This window comes from Rhamphochromis sp. 'chilingali' (assembly GCF_963969265.1).
Source record: "Rhamphochromis sp. 'chilingali' genome assembly, chromosome: 3".
Taxonomy (NCBI): Eukaryota; Metazoa; Chordata; class Actinopteri; order Cichliformes; family Cichlidae; genus Rhamphochromis; species Rhamphochromis sp. 'chilingali'.
This window is the reverse complement of record NC_137931.1, coordinates 36,645,368-36,664,076: the sequence shown is the minus strand read 5'-3', so window position 1 is coordinate 36,664,076 and position 18,709 is coordinate 36,645,368. Positions and strand designations below refer to the sequence as shown.

At 46.9% G+C, this 18,709-nt stretch overlaps 1 protein-coding gene across 4 annotated transcripts in view; it reads right to left on the bottom strand.

Annotated features, from left to right (window-relative positions):
* The window catches only part of nfia (nuclear factor I/A), a 150,368-nt gene that overhangs the window by 95,101 nt on the left and 36,558 nt on the right, over positions 1-18,709 (bottom strand). For 3 of the 4 annotated variants that reach the window (XM_080878436.1, XM_080878437.1, XM_080878439.1), the window contains exon 2: positions 4,124-4,652. In XM_080878436.1, coding sequence (XP_080734562.1) covers positions 4,124-4,652 — 529 coding nt within the window. Of the gene's footprint in view, positions 1-4,123; positions 4,653-13,057; positions 13,882-18,709 lie in introns of those variants that run through there. The other variant, XM_080878438.1, reaches the window with a different exon arrangement.

Genomic DNA, 18,709 nt, shown 5'->3' with positions numbered 1-18,709 from the left:
ACGACCTGCTGTAGCTCCACCGTCTCATTTTCCCGATGTGTTCCAGGCTTGAACATCTGGGACGTTTAATAACAATCCAGATCCTGCAGTGCGGCTTTAGCAGTCTGCTGATATTGAGTCCAGTGGGTCGTCTGTACCGTGAGGACCAGACTGCTAATAAAATCAAAACATCCAAATAATCACTCAATTAGAATTTATTAGTAAAATAAACTGATCAGAATGATGTCTTTCACTGACTGTCCCTGCTGTGATGGGAGCTCAGTGTGAGTCTTTCCTCCTTTCCCTGCTCCGAGTGCGCCTCCTCGCACACCGAGTGGAGCAGAAAGAATCCATCGTGTTACCGTAGTGATGCACACGAGCGTCCCAGACCGTGCTGCACCGAGCGCAGGTGTCAGCGACATTTTACAGTCGAGTAGACGACAGTTACACCACAAACAGGCGTGAAACCTGTCCACACTGCTGACTACTTCCTGTTAGCTGTGCTTGCTCTAATTAGGGTGGCGTGAGTGGACACAGGCAGCGAGCGAGTGGCTTTCAGAGTCCAGACTGGACCAAAACCTGGAGACCTGTGTCAGTCTAAGGCTGCAAGTTTAAAGTGGATATAAGCAAAGGTTGTCATGTGATAACTGACTGCAGCCAACCAATCGCTTGCACCTCCAGGCTGCTAACACAGGAGACACTGAGCGGACGCATGCAGAGGAGGCCTCCTGCCAGCAGCAGGTGGAGGTGAAGGTGGAGTTCAACTGGACGTTCAACTCTCGTCTCTTTGAAGTCTCTGCTGCGCCGCACTCTGAGGATTAAGGAAGAAATGGTTTGGCGCACGCTGCTGTTTCTACGGGCAACAATGTTGGCCCCCACCCCAAGTCAGCGTGACGGGGATGAATTTAATTACCCACTCGGGCTGCCCCGACAGACCCCACCTCCGGCCCCACGAGCCATGAGGTCAGCCCGCCTTCACACAGCTTTTAATCGATGCCGTCGCTCCAAAAAAGCTTGGTCATCTTAAACAAGAGGCCGGGCGAATTCAAGGATTCAAAGCCCTCACAGCTCTGCGTGGTGAAAGTTTTTCAAAATAAAAGCTAAATTTAGATGGTTTGGAAGAGCTGCCACTGTTCTCGCCGCAAATGATCCCCCTCTGTGTTTGTGACGGTGGCGAGCGGCTGCTCCGCTCAAACAAAAACCTCACTGATGGTTTCATGCTCGCTGCCAAGAATCAGAGCCTTTCCCCTCAAAATAAAACCGCGACCGCAGCCGCCTCCAGACTCAAGGAGGCTCAGTGTGAAGCTGCACAGCTGATCAGCGAGCGCACAGTGGAAACATACACAGGCGAGGCGATGTGGACGGAGGTGTGGAGAATGGGCGCTCTCTCTGGGCTCACAGAGGCTTCAGTCTGAGAGAGGAAATGATTGTAATTAAGCTTCAGGGATGGAGATCTTTCAGAGCACTCGGCTCGGGCCGTTTGTGCACGATGACGGATCACAGCTGAGAGCTTACCGCCACAAAAACACGAGACTGAGGCAAAACCTGCCAAAACAACTGTTTCTACTGATGTCTGCCTCAAAAAATCCACTTCAAGTCCCGAAAACAAAAGAAAGAAGGGAGGAAAGAATTCATCCAGTCACAACTTTAACCAGGAAATCAGAGTCAAGGAAATTAAGATTTTAAAGCTGACCTTTTCTCCTAAATGCACCTGTAGTTCAAACTGTGTTTCAGCCACCGAACGTAAAAACTGAACTCTGAAATTCACCAGAATTTAACCTGACCTGAGAAATGTTTGGCTGGAAACGGCTGTTTTCACTCAGGCTCTGAGGCCTCTGGAAATCAATCCGCTGCTGGAGGAATCTGAAAGTGGGCCTGGCGGATAAATCTGAACTCAGGAGCTCCAACAAACTTAGAACAAGCTCGGTGCCAAATATTCAAACCGGCTGCCAAACATCTCCTCTGCGTGCCTCTGCCACCGCTCGCTGCTGCTCTCTAGAATATTCCAGCCAGCCAAATTATTTTCCCGTAGAATCAGTCGGAAATCGGGAACGTGCTGAGCAATCGCTCCGGAGATAATTGTGTTTTTTTCTGTGCCAGCTTCACCCCAAAAGCACGCCGAGCTGCTCTGCTCACGCCGGCGTCTCCGAGTTTCCTTTCACTTGTGCTTTGGTGACGAAAAGACGAGTGTCTGCAGGAGATAACACGCTGATCTGCTTTAAAACTGAGAGCAGGGTGTGCTTTCATCCCCAGACAAACAGAGCAAATTCTATCAGCTCACAACTAAACAATCTCATATTTAAACCTCTCAGGAATGCAAACAGAGCAGATGTCATCCCGCAAACTGTGCACAAAGCACAAAATGTAATATCTGTGCATTCAAGGCTGGAAAACTCTGATATTTGTTAGGTCGTGTCACCAAGTGGAAGGGAAATGGACTCCCAACGTGTGGTTAACATTGTGAAAGGGACTTACTTTAGCTTTAGTCCTAAACTAAGACGAGACTGAAATTTTAACAGCAGCACTCAGGAGACTAACCGTGGTCTCCTGAGTGAAAGTCCTCAGATATAACACCACCAATCGGCTCTCTGGGTTTACATCATGCATCCATAAACAGGAGTGTTGGGGGGAAAAAAAAGTCGATACAGAACAGGACTATTAGGATATTATACAGGAACACCAAATATCTTTTTTTTTTTAAATAAATTAAAATACTACCAACAAGAGGACTCATCTAATGTAAGTTTAGCTAAGCAAACGGAAATCAGCTAAACCTAAAAACAATAACATGACATGCTCAGCTCAACAAAGCTTACAGCTCAGTCACACGAGTAACGATGGGACGGAGACAGATCTGTGGTATCAGTTAATCAGTGTTTTCTGAGACACACACTGCATGTAGTTGCCAACTTGACCCCATTAACTGGCTGACTGACTGCAGACTGATTGCAGACTGATTTTCTTGTGGCAACATTTGCAGCCGGTTTTAGTGACAGTGTTGGTTTGCTTGACAAGCTTTTTGCAGCAAACTGATGTGAGACATGATTGTCTTCATATATCATTATCTACCATAAGAGACTGACAAAGTTTAACTTTGAGGACATTTGAAAAAAGGTGATAAATAAAAAGTAAATGTAATACTGTAATACTCTGTGTATTACAACATGTTAAAAGTAGTACTAATATCACAGTAATATCTAGTGTCATGAGTGAAATATTGTGATAATATGATTCTGTAGGGTGATTCTACCTTTAGCCATAAAGTAAAAGCTCACCTATGATTGTCGCTAATCAGCTGCAGCCTGCCTGCAAGTCGCTTAGAAACCCACCTACACCTTAAGTCCTGCTTCATATTGCACCTGAATTACTGGGTTTTCACGTGATGTTGGAATAATCGGAAACATAAATTTCCAACTGGGGAAATCCATATAAATCTGCTCAAAATGAAACAACAACTTAAAATAAAAGTGTTACTGCTGCAGAGAGATCCCAGAGCAGATACCACCCAACCGCCGCAAGGCGTGCCCTCTGAAACGTGTGCTGGGCCTGCACAGCTGGGGCACATTTAGCTGTGAGACTAGGCCGTTTCATCAAAGAACAGCTTCCAGAGATGCATTTATTAATCAGCTAAAGGCTTCCTTCAACAAACAAGTTCATCTTTGAAAGCTGTGAGAGTCAGACCAAAGCAGCGATCAGGTGGGCTAAGCCAAAAATAGCACAGCATTAACGCTCCGAGTGCAGACAGGAAATCCGCCGTCCCATGTGGATCCATGTGAAGGGACTCGAGGACAAGCTAGCTACCTGCAAAGTCTGTCATCTCTCCAAGTTTTTCCCACAATAAAACCATGTAAATTTCATTTCACAGAGATCATTTTTGACTTCCACTAAAGGAAGACCACTGCAGTGAAACTGCTAGGTGTCGGCAGCTAAATGCAGTTTAACTTACATGACAGACACGTTCTTTCTTCATTAACCAAACTGATGCTGCCACAGAAATACCAAACATGTCCACAGCAAACTCAGAGAAACCAGCATCCAGCACCTGAAGTGATCTGATGATCCGCCAGCAGGACCGCCATTTTCTCGCAGCATCTCTCTCTCACAAACACACACACACATCAGCAGCAGGAGAGGCGGGGCTTACCTGCATGCACGAAGTAGGCCAGGTAGAGATCCAGCTCCTTGACTGAAACTCCAATGTGATGCGGCTGCACGCACAGGCTGGGGTTCGAACACTGAGGAGACTTTACCAGCCTCTCCCCGTCAGTACTTTCGAGGGGAATCCCTTTGAATAAAATCACCATGACCAGGTCCAGCCGCCACACTTTGTCCGCCTGGCGCAGGCAGTCGATCCTCCTCATCTTGCCCTTCTGGTCGGGGTTGGACAGCACGCAGCACGGCGCCTTCTTCCCCGTCACCGTCAGCACAAAGTCCTCCCTGAACTCGGGCCGGATGTCCTTGCGCAACTTGGCCAGGAGGCGAGACGCCCACTTCTGTTTGACTTCGGGCTTCTCACTGAGCAGCTCGTCCTTCACAGCGCGCTCCTCCTCCTTGGACATGCGCTTCTCGTGCTTCTTGAAGTACTTCCTCTTACGGGCCTGAAGGTTGAACCATGTGTATGCGAAGGCCCGGACGTGGGGCAGCAGTGCTTCAATAAAAGGATGGAATTCATCCTGCGGGACAGAGATGGGAGACGCGGTGAGCGGCAGGTGACATGTCACGTGGCCACATACAGCATTTAAACATTATAAGAAACATGACGACTGAAGCACCGGCTAATGAGCATGTTACAGACGCAGCTTTAAGTGAAGCTTTTCGTGTTGTGTTTGGGTGACTGTTAAAACTCAGACCTCCAAAAACAAAGCGTCTGTCTCAGCTTCATAATACCGCGAAGGATAATAAGAAACATGCAGGTGTCTGCTGGTTAAAGCAGGAAACAGCCTTTTGCACTGACATCGACCCATCCATCCTCCCCGACCTCCACCCTGAGCCTCCCCTGTCTGTCTGTCGATTCCTTCCTTTTGCTGTCATCCCAAAATACTGCAGTAGAGAGCTTCACATAAACGTACTCGCATCGACCAGAGAGGTTAACAACGGGTTCCCTTCAGCTGGTGTGAATTTAGAAAAATGATTTTATAAAGCAGGACTGGAGATCAATTTAACAAAATTCTCTGAATGTCTCTTTGTGCATCGTTCTAGGACATTTTTCACAAAATTTGGCTTTAACGACATGCAGTCAAAAAGTCTGCAGGGAGGAATGTAGTGAGGCTGAGGAGCTGTTAAAAACCTCTTAATTATGCGTTTTAAAAATATAACTTTTCAGACGTGAATGTTTGTATTTGGAACATAATCAAGTATCTGCTCCACAGAAAAAAATAATAGAATATTTCTCCAAATTTTAATTTGCAAATCGGGAATGATGGACAGGAATAAGAAAAGAAACAAGAAAACAAGGAAATACTGTAAGAAGTAAAAGTGGAAGGAAAATAAGGAGGAAATTATGGAGGAGGGAATAAAAATTTGAAAAGGAAAATCAGAAGAAAAGTACAAAATTTAAAAGCAGAGTTCAGACTGCAGCTTTAAATTCAAACCTGTCCTCGACTCTGTGACATGAAAAAAAACAAAACACACCGCCGAGCAAGCAGCGGGAAGCCCAGCGCAGGGCAGCGTTCCTGCACGCGCTCCGAGCGCACCGCGAGGGGGATTACAGCTGCATTAAAGGTGCATTTTGTGGCTTTTGGCTGGTGAGCATAGTGCAGTTAACAAGGTGGGAATATGGTTAGACAGCACGTCGTGGATTAGACCCAATATGGGGCGGGTTACACCTGCTCTGTGCCGGCTTTCTGCGGGCCGACTAAGGAGCTGCAAACCACAGCGCGCAAACACGAGAGGAGGAGGAGGCTCAGCTTGGCCGCCTCAGGTTTCAGGGAGCAAAGCTGCACGAAGCACACGGAGCCCACACCTCCTCCTCCCGTCTGCCAACACAATAAAGATGAGAAAGCCTCCAAAACTCAGAGACCTCTGACTCACAGCGGGCCCAGCCAATGGCGTGTCCAGCGGGGTGGCCTGGGGGGGCACAGGCCAACCAGACTGGCCACCCCAAAGGCAAAACAATAAAATTCAATCAAATATCAAATGTCCGATTATGTTTTCACGGTGACGCTCAGATATCCGAGTGTAAGTGAATGCAGCATCGGCTTCTGCGCTATGTGCATCACGTTAGCAAAGGTAGGAGAGCCAAGCACTAAAGACGTCACTGCAGGAAACAATTTTTCGGTGAAAGAAAATGAGGACAGAATAAATGTCCCGGTAAGTAATATTAAGTTTGTTGAGTTTAGTAAACTTCGGTGAAATTAGAATACCAAGGAAAAAATAACACTTAAAGAATTATTGCAGCCGTGGAATATTTCAGACAGTATGCTACAGAGGGGAGCTAACATAAGAGTTATGAGTTATAAGATGTAATCTAAGTCGTAACATTGCTGTATGGAGCTGCAGATTTGGTTGCAGGTTAACATAGCTGGACTGGCCATCGGGCTTATTTGACTTATTTTTTATTTTTTTTGTAACGGCATGAACAATGAGAGGTGGTGGATTGGCCAGATGCAGGTCGATGTGTAGAAATAACTCCGTTGTTTGGTGGTGGCTATGGCGGGGCTTCCACAGAGGCAGCAGGTGGATGAGGGAAGGGGAGGCAGGAGGAGAGCCCCGAGGCAGCCGCCAGTCCGAGTGTCAGGTGAACTGAACTTCAGGTAAGAAGTTATGACCTGCAGTCTATCTGGGTCAGATATGAACTAAGTTTAGGTGGAGTTTATTTTCGTTGTGCTGACTTTTTACTGTCAGTTGCAATAACTCATACTGCGTTCTAGCCAGCTTGGAGTTTTTATACAGCTGTTCGGTTGCTATGATGTTACTGATAGTGAACTTTATTTTATTCATAAGGTTAGTTAGTAGAGTTGCTAACGGCTCCTTAAAAAAATGGAATGGTCCCTCAATCAGAGAAAATATTACACGTTTCGTATTGAGCTGAGAAGAGACGCAGTTTGTCCCGAACTTCAGCTAGAATGGAAAAAGACACAAAGCTGGATTTATTCTGTCTTTACGCTGCACAGCTGCCTCTTCTCTCATCCTGCCTCTCCTGTTGCTACTTCAATCATGAAACTGATCGATGATCAGCTGATCGGCTTTTCTCTCTTGTTTGTTTATCGCCCACTTTGCGCCAGAAAGACGAAACCAGCAGATGTTGCGCTAAACAACAGCAGCACGTTTAAGCTTGATCGGCTGTTGTTAGAATTTATTTAATATTAATTTCTAGTATCAGCTGATGTTTGCTGGAGCCACAGCTGTAAAGCTGCTGGTCATGATGTCGGTTTGGATATCTGGTGAGAGGGAAACGTGAAGACCACCCACCAGGATCCTTTTTTATGTAGCTGACAGCTGGTAACTGTGCAGGGGCGGGTCTAGCAAAGTTTTGCCAGGGGGCCAGGTAGGGCATTAACAGGGAAAGGGGGCACAAAGAAATACTTTTCTTTCTTATTCTCATTTAAAATATCTAGCTTTTATTAAATAATTATCTAAATCTTACAACCAAAGTTTTTATCTGACGTAAAATGTATAGAAATCATACATATACCAAAAAGACTGTACATCACTGTCACAACAGGGTTTGTTTTCATTCAAAGGCTTTATGGCTTTAATACCTGGTGGGTCGGTCTGTAGTCAAAATGCCCGATTTTCTGTCCCAGTCCAGCCCTGCAGGTTATACTGGCAGTGTCACCATGCCAGCTGAATGTATTTCATCATCAGCCAGTGTTGTTCTTTATCAATATTACCAAAGTTTACCATAAGGCAGCATAGAAAGTATTTACTTGCTTTCAGGTTTTATTCAAATATTAGTCTTTTCAGTTGTTTCTCCACTTTTTTCCTGTTTCAAAATCAAACACCAGTTTGTGAGAAGATTATCTTCTTTTTTTAACAGGCAGAGAAAGTTTTACATTGGAACTGGCTAATTTGTCAATTGTTTGCTACAAATGTTCGTATTTTAATATTCAAAAATGTTTTTGCCCAAAACATATGTGCAGTATATGTCAGTAAAAATACTATGCAAATATTGCTGTCCTTGAATGCTGAGTAAACACTGACAAAGCACTGATTGTATCTCTTGTACTTTATCAACGCAGTATCTAAAAACTTTGCACCGTAGTGGTTAAAATCTCATTCTAATAAGAGTTAAAAGTGCATTTGGTTATTAGGTTTATAGGATTATTGAATTATGGTTAAGGGTTGGTAGAATTTTTTTTTTAAACATTATCTGCCAATTAAATCTGCCACCCTTCTCCAAATCTGTGCCCCTACCTGGCCCCCCCAACAAAAATTTTCTAGACACGCCACTGGGCCCAGCTAGGGCTAACCCAGGCTGCAGATGTGGCCACATGTGGTCCGCACTTTGATCTCGGTGAGGTGAGCTGCTCCAGCTCTTGTTTTTTAACAGTTGAATTTTATGAAAGATCATTTTTAGACGCAGCTTTCTCAGATCTGTTCGTTTCGTGGTTTCAAATTTTACCTGCTAAAATCTCAGAGCTTCAGTAACGACAGTATCCTGCCTTACAGTCACAAATAGTCAAACATTTTCTCACTCAACCTCCTCAAACACAAGCAACCATCCACCAGGCCAGCAGCAGCCAGTTCAGGGCTGTGATTGGTTCATGAATCCTAGCAAAAACAACTTTTCCTTCTGGACTAAAACACATTCGAGTAAAAAGTGCAAATGTGCTGTGAACGGGGTGAGTGCGTGGCTTCGTCCTCAGACGAGCAGTGGATTCAAACCCAGCGTCTTTGTACTAACGGCGATAATGAGCCCAGGAATAAACAGACGCCGTTTTTAGATTTAAGAAAATCACCGTCAGGTAAAAGTAATCCGAGTACAGGACGTGTGGCTGCTTGACATGTGGCGATGAAACGACTACAGTCACATACTGAACCAAAAAAACAAAAACACATGCACCAAACTTTCAGCTTTTAACAAGCACATTTCACCCTCGATGGCCGGGAACCAATCAGGAGTCAACAGGAAGTTAAGGCCGTGACATTTAGATATTATCCCAGAAAATAGGTTTTACTGCAGTTTCTAATTTATTCGTTTTTACTGTTTTTTATTAGCATCGAGCTGATTTAAGAGCAGCGTGTGATTAAACTCCACAGGCTGAAAGACTTACTTTATTTACAACACATCAGCTGATTTTTATTATTGTCTGCTATTTACAGTATAAAGGTGTGTGCGGGGCTGGTCAGAGGCAGGGTGGCAGGTTCAGATGTGAGCTGATTAAACAGGTGAAATCAAAGTGTCCAAGAGCACGGATGAAAAACTAACTACTGCTGTGCTGCTTCTCGGCGTTTGGACTCTCGTCTGTGGTGCCGCTCAGAGAAAACCTGTGATTTCACTTTGTTTCCCTCTAAACACAGACGGCTATGAAGGAAAACAGCAGCAACAGCATGGAAGGAGGAAAACATCGTCCCGGGGAAGCAAACGGACAGAAAACGTCTTCATGGAACATTTTTGATTCGGACCAAACCCCTCGGAGGCCCAGAGCACCTCCTCCTCCTCAGCCACGTACTGAAAAAGAAAAAAGCTCTATTCATAGATCAAAGAGGCTCGCACAGATCTCGATACGTGTGAATGCCTCCGACCGGGTGGCATGTGGAGGCCGGCTCACAGCTGTGCGCGAGCCCCACAAACCCGCTTTCTTTCTTCAGAGGCGAGCTGCTTCACAGGAGCTCGAGCTGCGGCGTCCCTGAAAGCTGCAGCGCATTATTATCATCATTGTCCTGAACCGAGTCCAAGAGTCCACCTGTAGTAGCTCTTTGACTCTCTCCTGCCTCAGTGACAAGCTCCTGCAGCACTGCATGTTTACAAGCAGCCGTCACAGCTGATTTCAGAGCGCGCACACATGTCCGAATGAACCAGGATGTCCTGGGGTCTGACCCGATTCTCCTCGAGACCCAGAGACTGTGTGTTTCAGTGCAGCATGCAGGAAACTGTTAATTACATTCATTTTAAAACTGAAAGTTTCCAATATATCTGCACTCATTCAGAGCAGAGTGCTTAGAAAGGAAAAAGTGGGAAGAGTGGAATTGTGACACCCCCCTCCACGCATCATCTCAGTTTAAATCACAATAAATACAACGACTCTTTTATCCTACAGGAAACCATCACACTGAACCAACGTCGGCTTCTTGTCTGCAGCTCGAAACTCATTGGTTCCCTCTGCAAACACAAACACGTTTTGTGGGATTTTTTCCAATAAGCAGGATTGAAATCTGGATTTTTGGGCCCTAGTTTCAGCGGGGGATTAATATGTTTGTAGGATCGGTGCACACTGGGTGCTCAACATGAACACTCAAACTGTTTGGTTTCTTAAAAGAAGAGTTGGGGTTGGGCTGCAGGTTCGGGGTTAAATGTATAGAAACCAAAATTTTCCAGCTGGGAGTCAGGGCTGTGTTAAACCTGGAGCTCGGAGCGCTGCCTCCAAAGAGGAAACTGTATCTCCAGGCTGTGCATCAGAGCACCAGCTGCACGCCTTTTTTTCATACAACACTGCTCGCCCTCCCTTGTCAGAGGCTGAATACAGCACATTGTTTCTGGTTGGAGACGATCCAGGCGAGCGGCTTCGTCTCCAAAGCGCCTCCAGCAGCTCCGCGGCCGACCTGCAGCCGCTCTCCGAGCCCGGCTTTCACCGCAGGACGGCCTTTTGTCTGCGAGCGTCCTCGGGCGCTTATTAGGACGCAGAGCGGCTGCTGGACAGGCGATGTGTTCTCTCTCTCTCACACACACACACACACACACACACACACACACACACACACACACACACACACACACACATTCCACAGTGGATCTGCAGCTCGCTGGCTCTGGATGTTCGCCGGAGCCACATACCAACATTCCTCACAGCCCAGTGCAACGTTTCAGCTTCCTGAGCCGCTCACACCGCCTCCACCACCGCTTCCTCCACTGCCTCTTCACACTCCGCCCGCTGCAAACAAAATCCCACTTAACAAGTCACTCACTCTCAGATTGAGCCTGAAAACAGGCCGGCATAATCCCTCCTGTTCTCAGGAATGTTTGCAGTCCTCAGACTGAATAATCCTGCGGCACTCCTCGCAGAACTCCTCCCGCTGTGTTTCTGGGGTTTTTAGAGGTTTACTTCAGTCTCTCTGCTGCAAATATTTTAAGCCACAAAACAAAGAAAATTCAGACGTTCAGCGTGTCGGGAAAATCACCGGCAGGCTGAAGCCAGGCATCGGCGCTCCCCACAGCCTCATGTCCATGTTTGGATGGATTTGAATGAGTGAAACTAGTGCTGAGAGTTAAATCTGTGCACTTTGTTAGTGAGCGTGTTATAGATCAGACTCATTAAAAATCAAACGACACGCTGATCGATTTGTTTGAGCTGCAGGAAATTTTTCAGCTTCCTTGAAACATGAAATTCCCGGGTTGGAGGTAATCTGGGTGCCGTTCCCGCCTCCTGAAGCTTTCTCCTTGTAATTTGACTTTTTTGGTTTGAGTTGATTTGTGCTGAAGCGGCCAGCTGCGCTACAGCTCAGCGCTGAATGAAAGGCCGCCCAGCCGAAGTGGGCTTCTTTCTTCGTCTCTCTCTCGGCCTTTTTTCCCTGCAAGGGGAGAGCAAGCACGGGCCGAGGCTCGCGTCCCCCCCTGCACCTCGGTGACAGATGTAATGGGCACCGAGTAACAACAACCCTCTGAATCATAGTCATTTAGAGGCGCAATAACCCTAATCCCCCCCCACTGCCACACTGAGGGAATTGTCGGCCTGTCGTCTAAGGCCCGGCGGAGCTGCCGACGCTCCGCTGCGAGCGCCCGGGGACCGACAGGAAGGTTCTCACCAATCAGAGGGTTCGATCCCCCTCATACCAACTCAAAGACAGCACGTTCCTATTAAACCAGCCACACACATACACTCATACACATACACATTCCTGCTTTATGTTTTGGGGATCTGATGGTGTTGGATCCTCTTGACTCAGATTTGGGAAAGTCCAGCTGATCGGACCCTTTAACTCTGACTTTACTGATAAACACACAAAAATATTTAGATTTTTATATTTTAAAAACGATCAAACAAATCTGCTGCTTTTTTGTTTTTATTCTTTTTAAATAATCGATGTGGAACTACGCACAGATCTGAGCTGTTTTTCTTTAAAAGAAGTTTAAACGTTCGTCCGATCCACCGCGGGGAAATATACAAATTTAATCACACCGTAAATGATCAAAACATTTCGTGTGAAGCGCCCTCCCGTGGCCGGTGGGCAAAAACAAGCCATTTACATCACCTCCGAACAAATTTATCCCAAAGAATTATGAAATTTCAGATTCAGACTGAACACAGACAAAACTTTTAATAATAATTAATTTTCACATTTAAATTTTGATTTTCCCCTGTTTCTCTCTCTCTCCCTCTCACACACACAGACACACACAGTTGTCAGAATATTTCCCTGAAACAAAAATAAAAAGCTGAATACTGAGATGAATCACACACACGTTCACACTGAAACATTTTCCTCTGAGCAGGATTTGTAAAAACTGACAGTCTGCTGTTTATTGGTTTTACTGCCCGGTAATCAGATTACATGTAAAGCTGCTGCAGATTCACCCAAAAATAAAATCAGAGTCCGAGAAGGCGACAGGGCAAACACGAGCACGCCTCACGTTCATTCACAGCCACGATCAATAAATCCTCTGATGAAACTGATCATCTAGAACTAAACCTGCGTTTTCTCTGCGCCTCATACACCAGAGGTACTGTTTGGAGCCTGAAACACGTCAAGATAATTCTACTCTCACCTCTGACCCTGAACGCAACCCCGCAAGAGCGAGCGGCTGGCGGCATACAGCCCCGCACAGCCCCGCGCAGATCGGCGGCGGGACTCAGCGCGCTCAGCCCGGGAACGGAGCCGCGGGCAGAGCCGCCGGAGCTCCAAGCGGCGTGTGCCGCGCGCACAGCCGCGCGCACGGCCACGGACAAAGTGCGTGAAAAGTGCAGAAAGTGTGACTGACCTGCGTGAGGCACAGCGGAGAGTACATGTCCGTCCTCCGTCCGCCGCCCGCGAGCTGCGCTGCGTTTATGAGAGCGGCTGCGCGTGCGCGGGGCTCTTACTGGAACTCCGGCCCCGCGTGTGTGCGTGCGTGCGTGCGCGAGGAGCAGCCGCCGAACTTTGACCCCGCCGTCTCCGCTCCGCAGCCCGACACCATCCCCGGTAACGGCGCCGAGAGCGCGCTCACAGCTCCGCGCGGCCGCGGCGCGAGGCGGCCCCCGGCAGCATGTCCGTCCGCCCTGCGGTGCGCTGTGGCCGGCTTGCGGCGCTGAGGCTGCTCGGTGCGGCGGGCACGCGGAGAGAGCGCGCCCGCTCCGGCCTGAGCTCCGGGACCTCCGGACTGCAGCGTCCGCGCGCTCACACCCGCTCCTCGAGCCTCCGCTGCGTGCGTGCGTGCGTGCGTGCGCGCGCGGATGAGCTGCTGGATGCTCCTCGCGTGAACCCGACCACGGACTCACTGATCGGTATCACCGGGACGGGCTGAAAACTTGGAGGCTCACGTGACCGGCGAAAACAGCGCGGGCGGGGGAGCGGGGGCAGTTTGGGTCGGAACTCCGAGCTGCAGCTGCGCAGTTCTGCTCCCTGATTCTGCCCCGGAGTCTTCCCGCACAGGGGGCAGGGGCAGGGGCACGGCACTCAGGGGCCCCGGGCAAAACACACACAACACACACGAATAATGAACACAAAGACACAAAAGTACACAGAAATACACACGGAGACACACAAAGAAATACACAGAAATAATAAAAATAAACACAAATAATACACAAACACACAAATAAATATGAACACACACAAATAATAAACACAAAGACACAAGCACACAGAAATAATACAAATAAACACAAATGCACATAAATGAATACAAATACACACAACTAAATACAAATAATATGCAAACACAAAAATAAATAGAAATGATACAAACACACAAATACACACAAACAGTACGCACAATTACACAGAAATAATACAAATAAACACAAATAAATACAAGTAAATGCAAATAGACACAAATAAATACAAATAAAAACAATAAAAATAAAAACAAACCGCTGAAATTTTTTCTTCTCCTCCAGACAGCAGGAGCCTCCAAAGCCCTCCTCAAATTATTATTATTATTATTATTATTATTACTATTATTATGAGGAGAAATGAGCTCAGCTCTACTTTACATAACACACACACACGCACACACTTATATAATGTGTGTGTGATCAGATATGTTGCCAATCAGCTGTTCTTTATGTAAAGCTCTGTGACCTCCGACCTGTTTCCTGAGTTGAGTGTAAACAGCTGTTGACCTTCATCTTTTTTTTTAATTCCGTGTTTGACTTGTTTTTAGATATTTTTGTGTTTTGCTCCCACAGATGTTCAGTTATTGTTTCCCGCAGTAGAAATGAGGAAAACAGACAAATGGACGAGTATGGACCCGCCCTCTTCACCACAGGTGTCTCATTGTTCACATGTGTGCATCTTCATTTTCAGCATCACGCTGCTCTGAGATCCATCACACACCCGGCACCACCACCACTTCCACCATCCTCTGCTTCACACTGACTCTGGATCAGCCGCCATCAGAAACAACTGATTCCTGAAAGCTCGTCCGTTTGCGGCTCTGTGCCTCTGTGCGCTGCAGGCTCTACCTGTTCCACCTGAACAGGAAGAAGGATGATGACACACAGAACCACTTTGAAAGGTTAAAGGTCAGATCCTGCCGTTTACTGTGAGGAGCGTCTGGGGTGATCTGATAAAATATCTGAAAAGCTGTTTGTGATGCTAAAGCCTCACACCTGCAGGAAGTTCACAGGTCTGAAGGAAGGCGGCCGGAGTCACCCGAGGCACTCAGAGAGTCTGTAAACGGCTTTACGGGGATATTAGTCTGTGGAGATCCTGCAGGAGCATCTACAAGATTCAATAAAGCCTACATAAAGCTGCAGACGCTCCGACGGTCCCGACAGTACCATCAAACCGACGCTGAATCACCACGGAGACGCACAGACCCACCATAAACCCATACAGCAGTCCAATCAGCACCAGCCTCCACCTGTCCACACACAGCCCCTCAGGTGACCAACCTGCAGGAACATCAGTGGGTGGAGCCACAACAGGACCTTCTGTTTCACCAGAGTTAAACACAACAACACAAGAACGAACCAATCAGATCACACCTCATAATCATCGCCATCAACATCAGCAGCAGCAGAAATTCACTCAGGTTATCTTCTTTGAACTCAGACACACACGCACGGTTCTTTTATCATCCAATCAGAGGACGCTGCGTCACGACAAGTCTGTCTCAGATGAAACATCACAGCTGTAATCAATCAATAATCAATCATTCTGATCTGATTGTCAGAGTCCACGAAGGATAAAAGCAGGTTTGGATTACTCAGATTACAGATTACACGCCGTATGCACCATTACAAAGGTGAGTCAGGTATGACCACAAAGACTATTATAAATCAATAATTAGGACAGAAAGGGGTTGGTCTGGCTAACTGAGACACTTCAGCGGCTCCTTCGTCAGGCTGTTTTTATTTGTTTGTTTGTTTGTTGTGAGGAACTCTCGTGAAGTCAGGATCACTGTATATATGGAAGTGTTTTGTGATCCCAAGATGTTTCCAGCTCAGTGCTGGTGGCTGGTGAAGCAGGTGGGAGATGTGCTGACGTCACTTCCTTCTGCAGGCTCATGTAATCGATGGTCTCAGAGGATGTGGAGGAAGCCGTGACGTCTGCCTAGTGAAGCAGCTGCGTGCTCCCGCGGGCTGGACCCGAGCGGCGAGTCGTCCGAGGTTAATGAACAGAAGCTTTTATGTTAATAGAAGGAGCGGCGCCGTGATTTAACAAGACAATCTGCACATTTACTTTGGCTCAAACACGTCTGAGGCTGCTCGTTATCGGGCGGCCAAACAGCGGCTCTGAATGAAGGTCGGCACACAGAGACGGTAATTAGATTAGAGCAATTAAACCAGCTTTTTGATATGACCAATAATCTTAATGTGGAATTCACAGCAGGACATCCTGCTCCCGTTTCATCGTTTCCAGCAGATGCGCCATGATCTGAGCTCCAGCTTCAGGTTTAACAAGCGTTCACGTTCCCTCGCTCCGAGCCTCACCTTATGTCAACAAGAACTCATCCGTCAGGCCTCACATCCTGAACTACAGGCAGATGATCAGATGGACCAATCACAGATGCTCAAAACTTTTATTTGTTCTGGACAATATATAAAGCCTGAGTTCGCCTCACGGTTCCTGCTCTCTCGGTCGGACTCATTAAGCATCCTGAGAAGCATCAGTCCTGTTCCACCAGCCAGCACCTCGGAGCCAAAGAATCACATGTAGAATCACTTCTGATAGCGACCATGAAGGCGACCGCAGCGAAGAGCAAATCCACTTTCACCGAAGGAGAGAAAAGCATCACCATGAACCAATCAAAGACTCAAATGTTCCACTTTCTCAGTCCTTTCCTGCACAGAGCACTGATTCTGCAGCACAAAGCTGCCACCATGGAGCGCACACAGCATTCATAAAGAGCACGTCACTCACCTGAAAACACCTGGGCAAATCAGGTATGCCCTCACCTGAAGGGACAACAGGTGACTGAACTATGGGAGGAAGACGGTGCTTTCTGCCTTTCTAATTTTTCATAGCTTTTTAATTATTATTTAAAAGAGAGGACAAGTTTTTTTAAACCTTCCAAAGAGCACCTCAGACAGCACAGGTGTAATCACCTGTCAGACAATCAGAAGCAGAAGAGGGCGGAGCTTTAAGTGACCACATGTGATGAAGTGATGATCGGATGTTTAAGGTGCAAGTGAACGCCTGCTGAGTGTCACAGGGCTCATATTTCTCTGCCTCATCAGGCAGCATTGGCAGAAAAGCAGCCTGAGGCGCCATCTAGAGGAGACTCACCGACACTACAGCAGCCTGTAGCGTTTGTGTGTGTTTGTTTGTGTGTGTATGAATTCTTACTATCTTGGTGGGGACCAAAATCTGAAATTGAAAGGCATTTTTCACACTCAAAATGTGGTTTTAGTGTCAGGGTTACAATTGGGTTATGGTTAGGTTTAGGGTAAGGGTTAGGGTTAGGCATTCATTTTTGATGGTTAGGGTAAGCGGCTAGGGAAAACATTATGTCAATGGGATGTCCCCACAAGGATAGCAAACCAGACATGTATGTGTGTGAGTGTGTGTGTGTTTTTGTGTGTGTGTATATGAATATTTGTGTGTGTGTGTGTGTGTGTGTGTGTGTGTTCATTTTACAGGATCTAAGGGAGAAACTTTGATAAATTCTCTGATTCAACAAAAGCTGAAGATCTGATTTTGATTAGTTCATTTTAGTAAATAAAAAGTAAAAACATTGGAGACAAAAACAAAAGAGTAAAACTTCAAAGCCTGAAATAAATTTCCACAACACCAGTAGTAAAAAGATTCATTTGAAGTCTTTTGGGAGGGTGCATGAAGCCGTCTGTGTTTGCAATCTGACCCCACCTGCTTCTGCCAATCAGTGGTGATTTCCTGCAGTGACATTTTTTTGGACGCCACTGAGCTGCCATTTCAGTAAAAAGTTGTGGAACTACTTCTGTCCTAACAGAACAACAGAAGGAAGCGAGCTGGAACGTTCCGCCAGCGCCTTCCACACTTTCGGACGGCATTTTCAAGAAAACGTTTGAAATGATAGAAATGTCCCTCAGGGAACGTTCCTGGAAGGTTAAAGGTCAAACGACCACAGAACGATAGGCCTGCAGCGCTCGGAGAATTTGATGTCACGGGGATGTTTGTGACGACAGGACGCTCCCCTGAATGTCAGCGCAGCGTTGTGAAGTGCTGGGTGGTTGTCGTGGTAACAGATTATAACCCGTGTAACCAGGGCCGAGACTCCAATTACATTTCCACCCCTCAGAGAGCGGCCAATCAGCCGATCGGCTCCTTCATCTTTAACGGAGCGCTGTTTAAATAAAGATTCAGTTTTTTGTCTGTTTGTTTCTGCAGTGCAACGCAAGACTGGAACGGGTCAGAAGATGATGGGGGGGACGCCACCAACCAGCCAATCAGACGTGAGCAGAAATCCAAAAACTCGACATGGACGTCACCATGGAGACGGGCTGATGTCGGCGGCAGTTTGGGCTAAAAAATACAAAGTGTGTGTTTCTCTGTGTCTGTGAGTGAGTGTTTGTGTGCATGTGTGTGTCTGTGAGTGAGTATGTGTGCATGTGTGTGCCTGTGTGTGTGATGGGTGGACGGGGGCTCCTCCACCTGCTCCCACTGAGCTGCTGCCAGGCTGGAGACCAGCCAACAGAACCAGGCCTGAAACCAAGCCGCAGCCAAGCTCGCACAACCAGAGAGAGAGGGAGGAAAACAAGGGAGGAGGGGGAGAAGGACAGAAGGGGAGAGGAAGCACGGAGCGATGGGGAGGAAGAATAAGGTCAGAAAAGCAAGAAGAGGAGGAGGAGGGATGCTTCTCATTTGTTTTCTTTGTGGATCTGAGACGTTGAAGCAGCTGATCATCGGCCATCATCTCTGCCGATCAGCTGATCATTAATCAATTTTTACATCTCCAAACCCCAAAACGCTTGATTTTAGTCCCAAAACCTTAGAAATGAGTGATAAT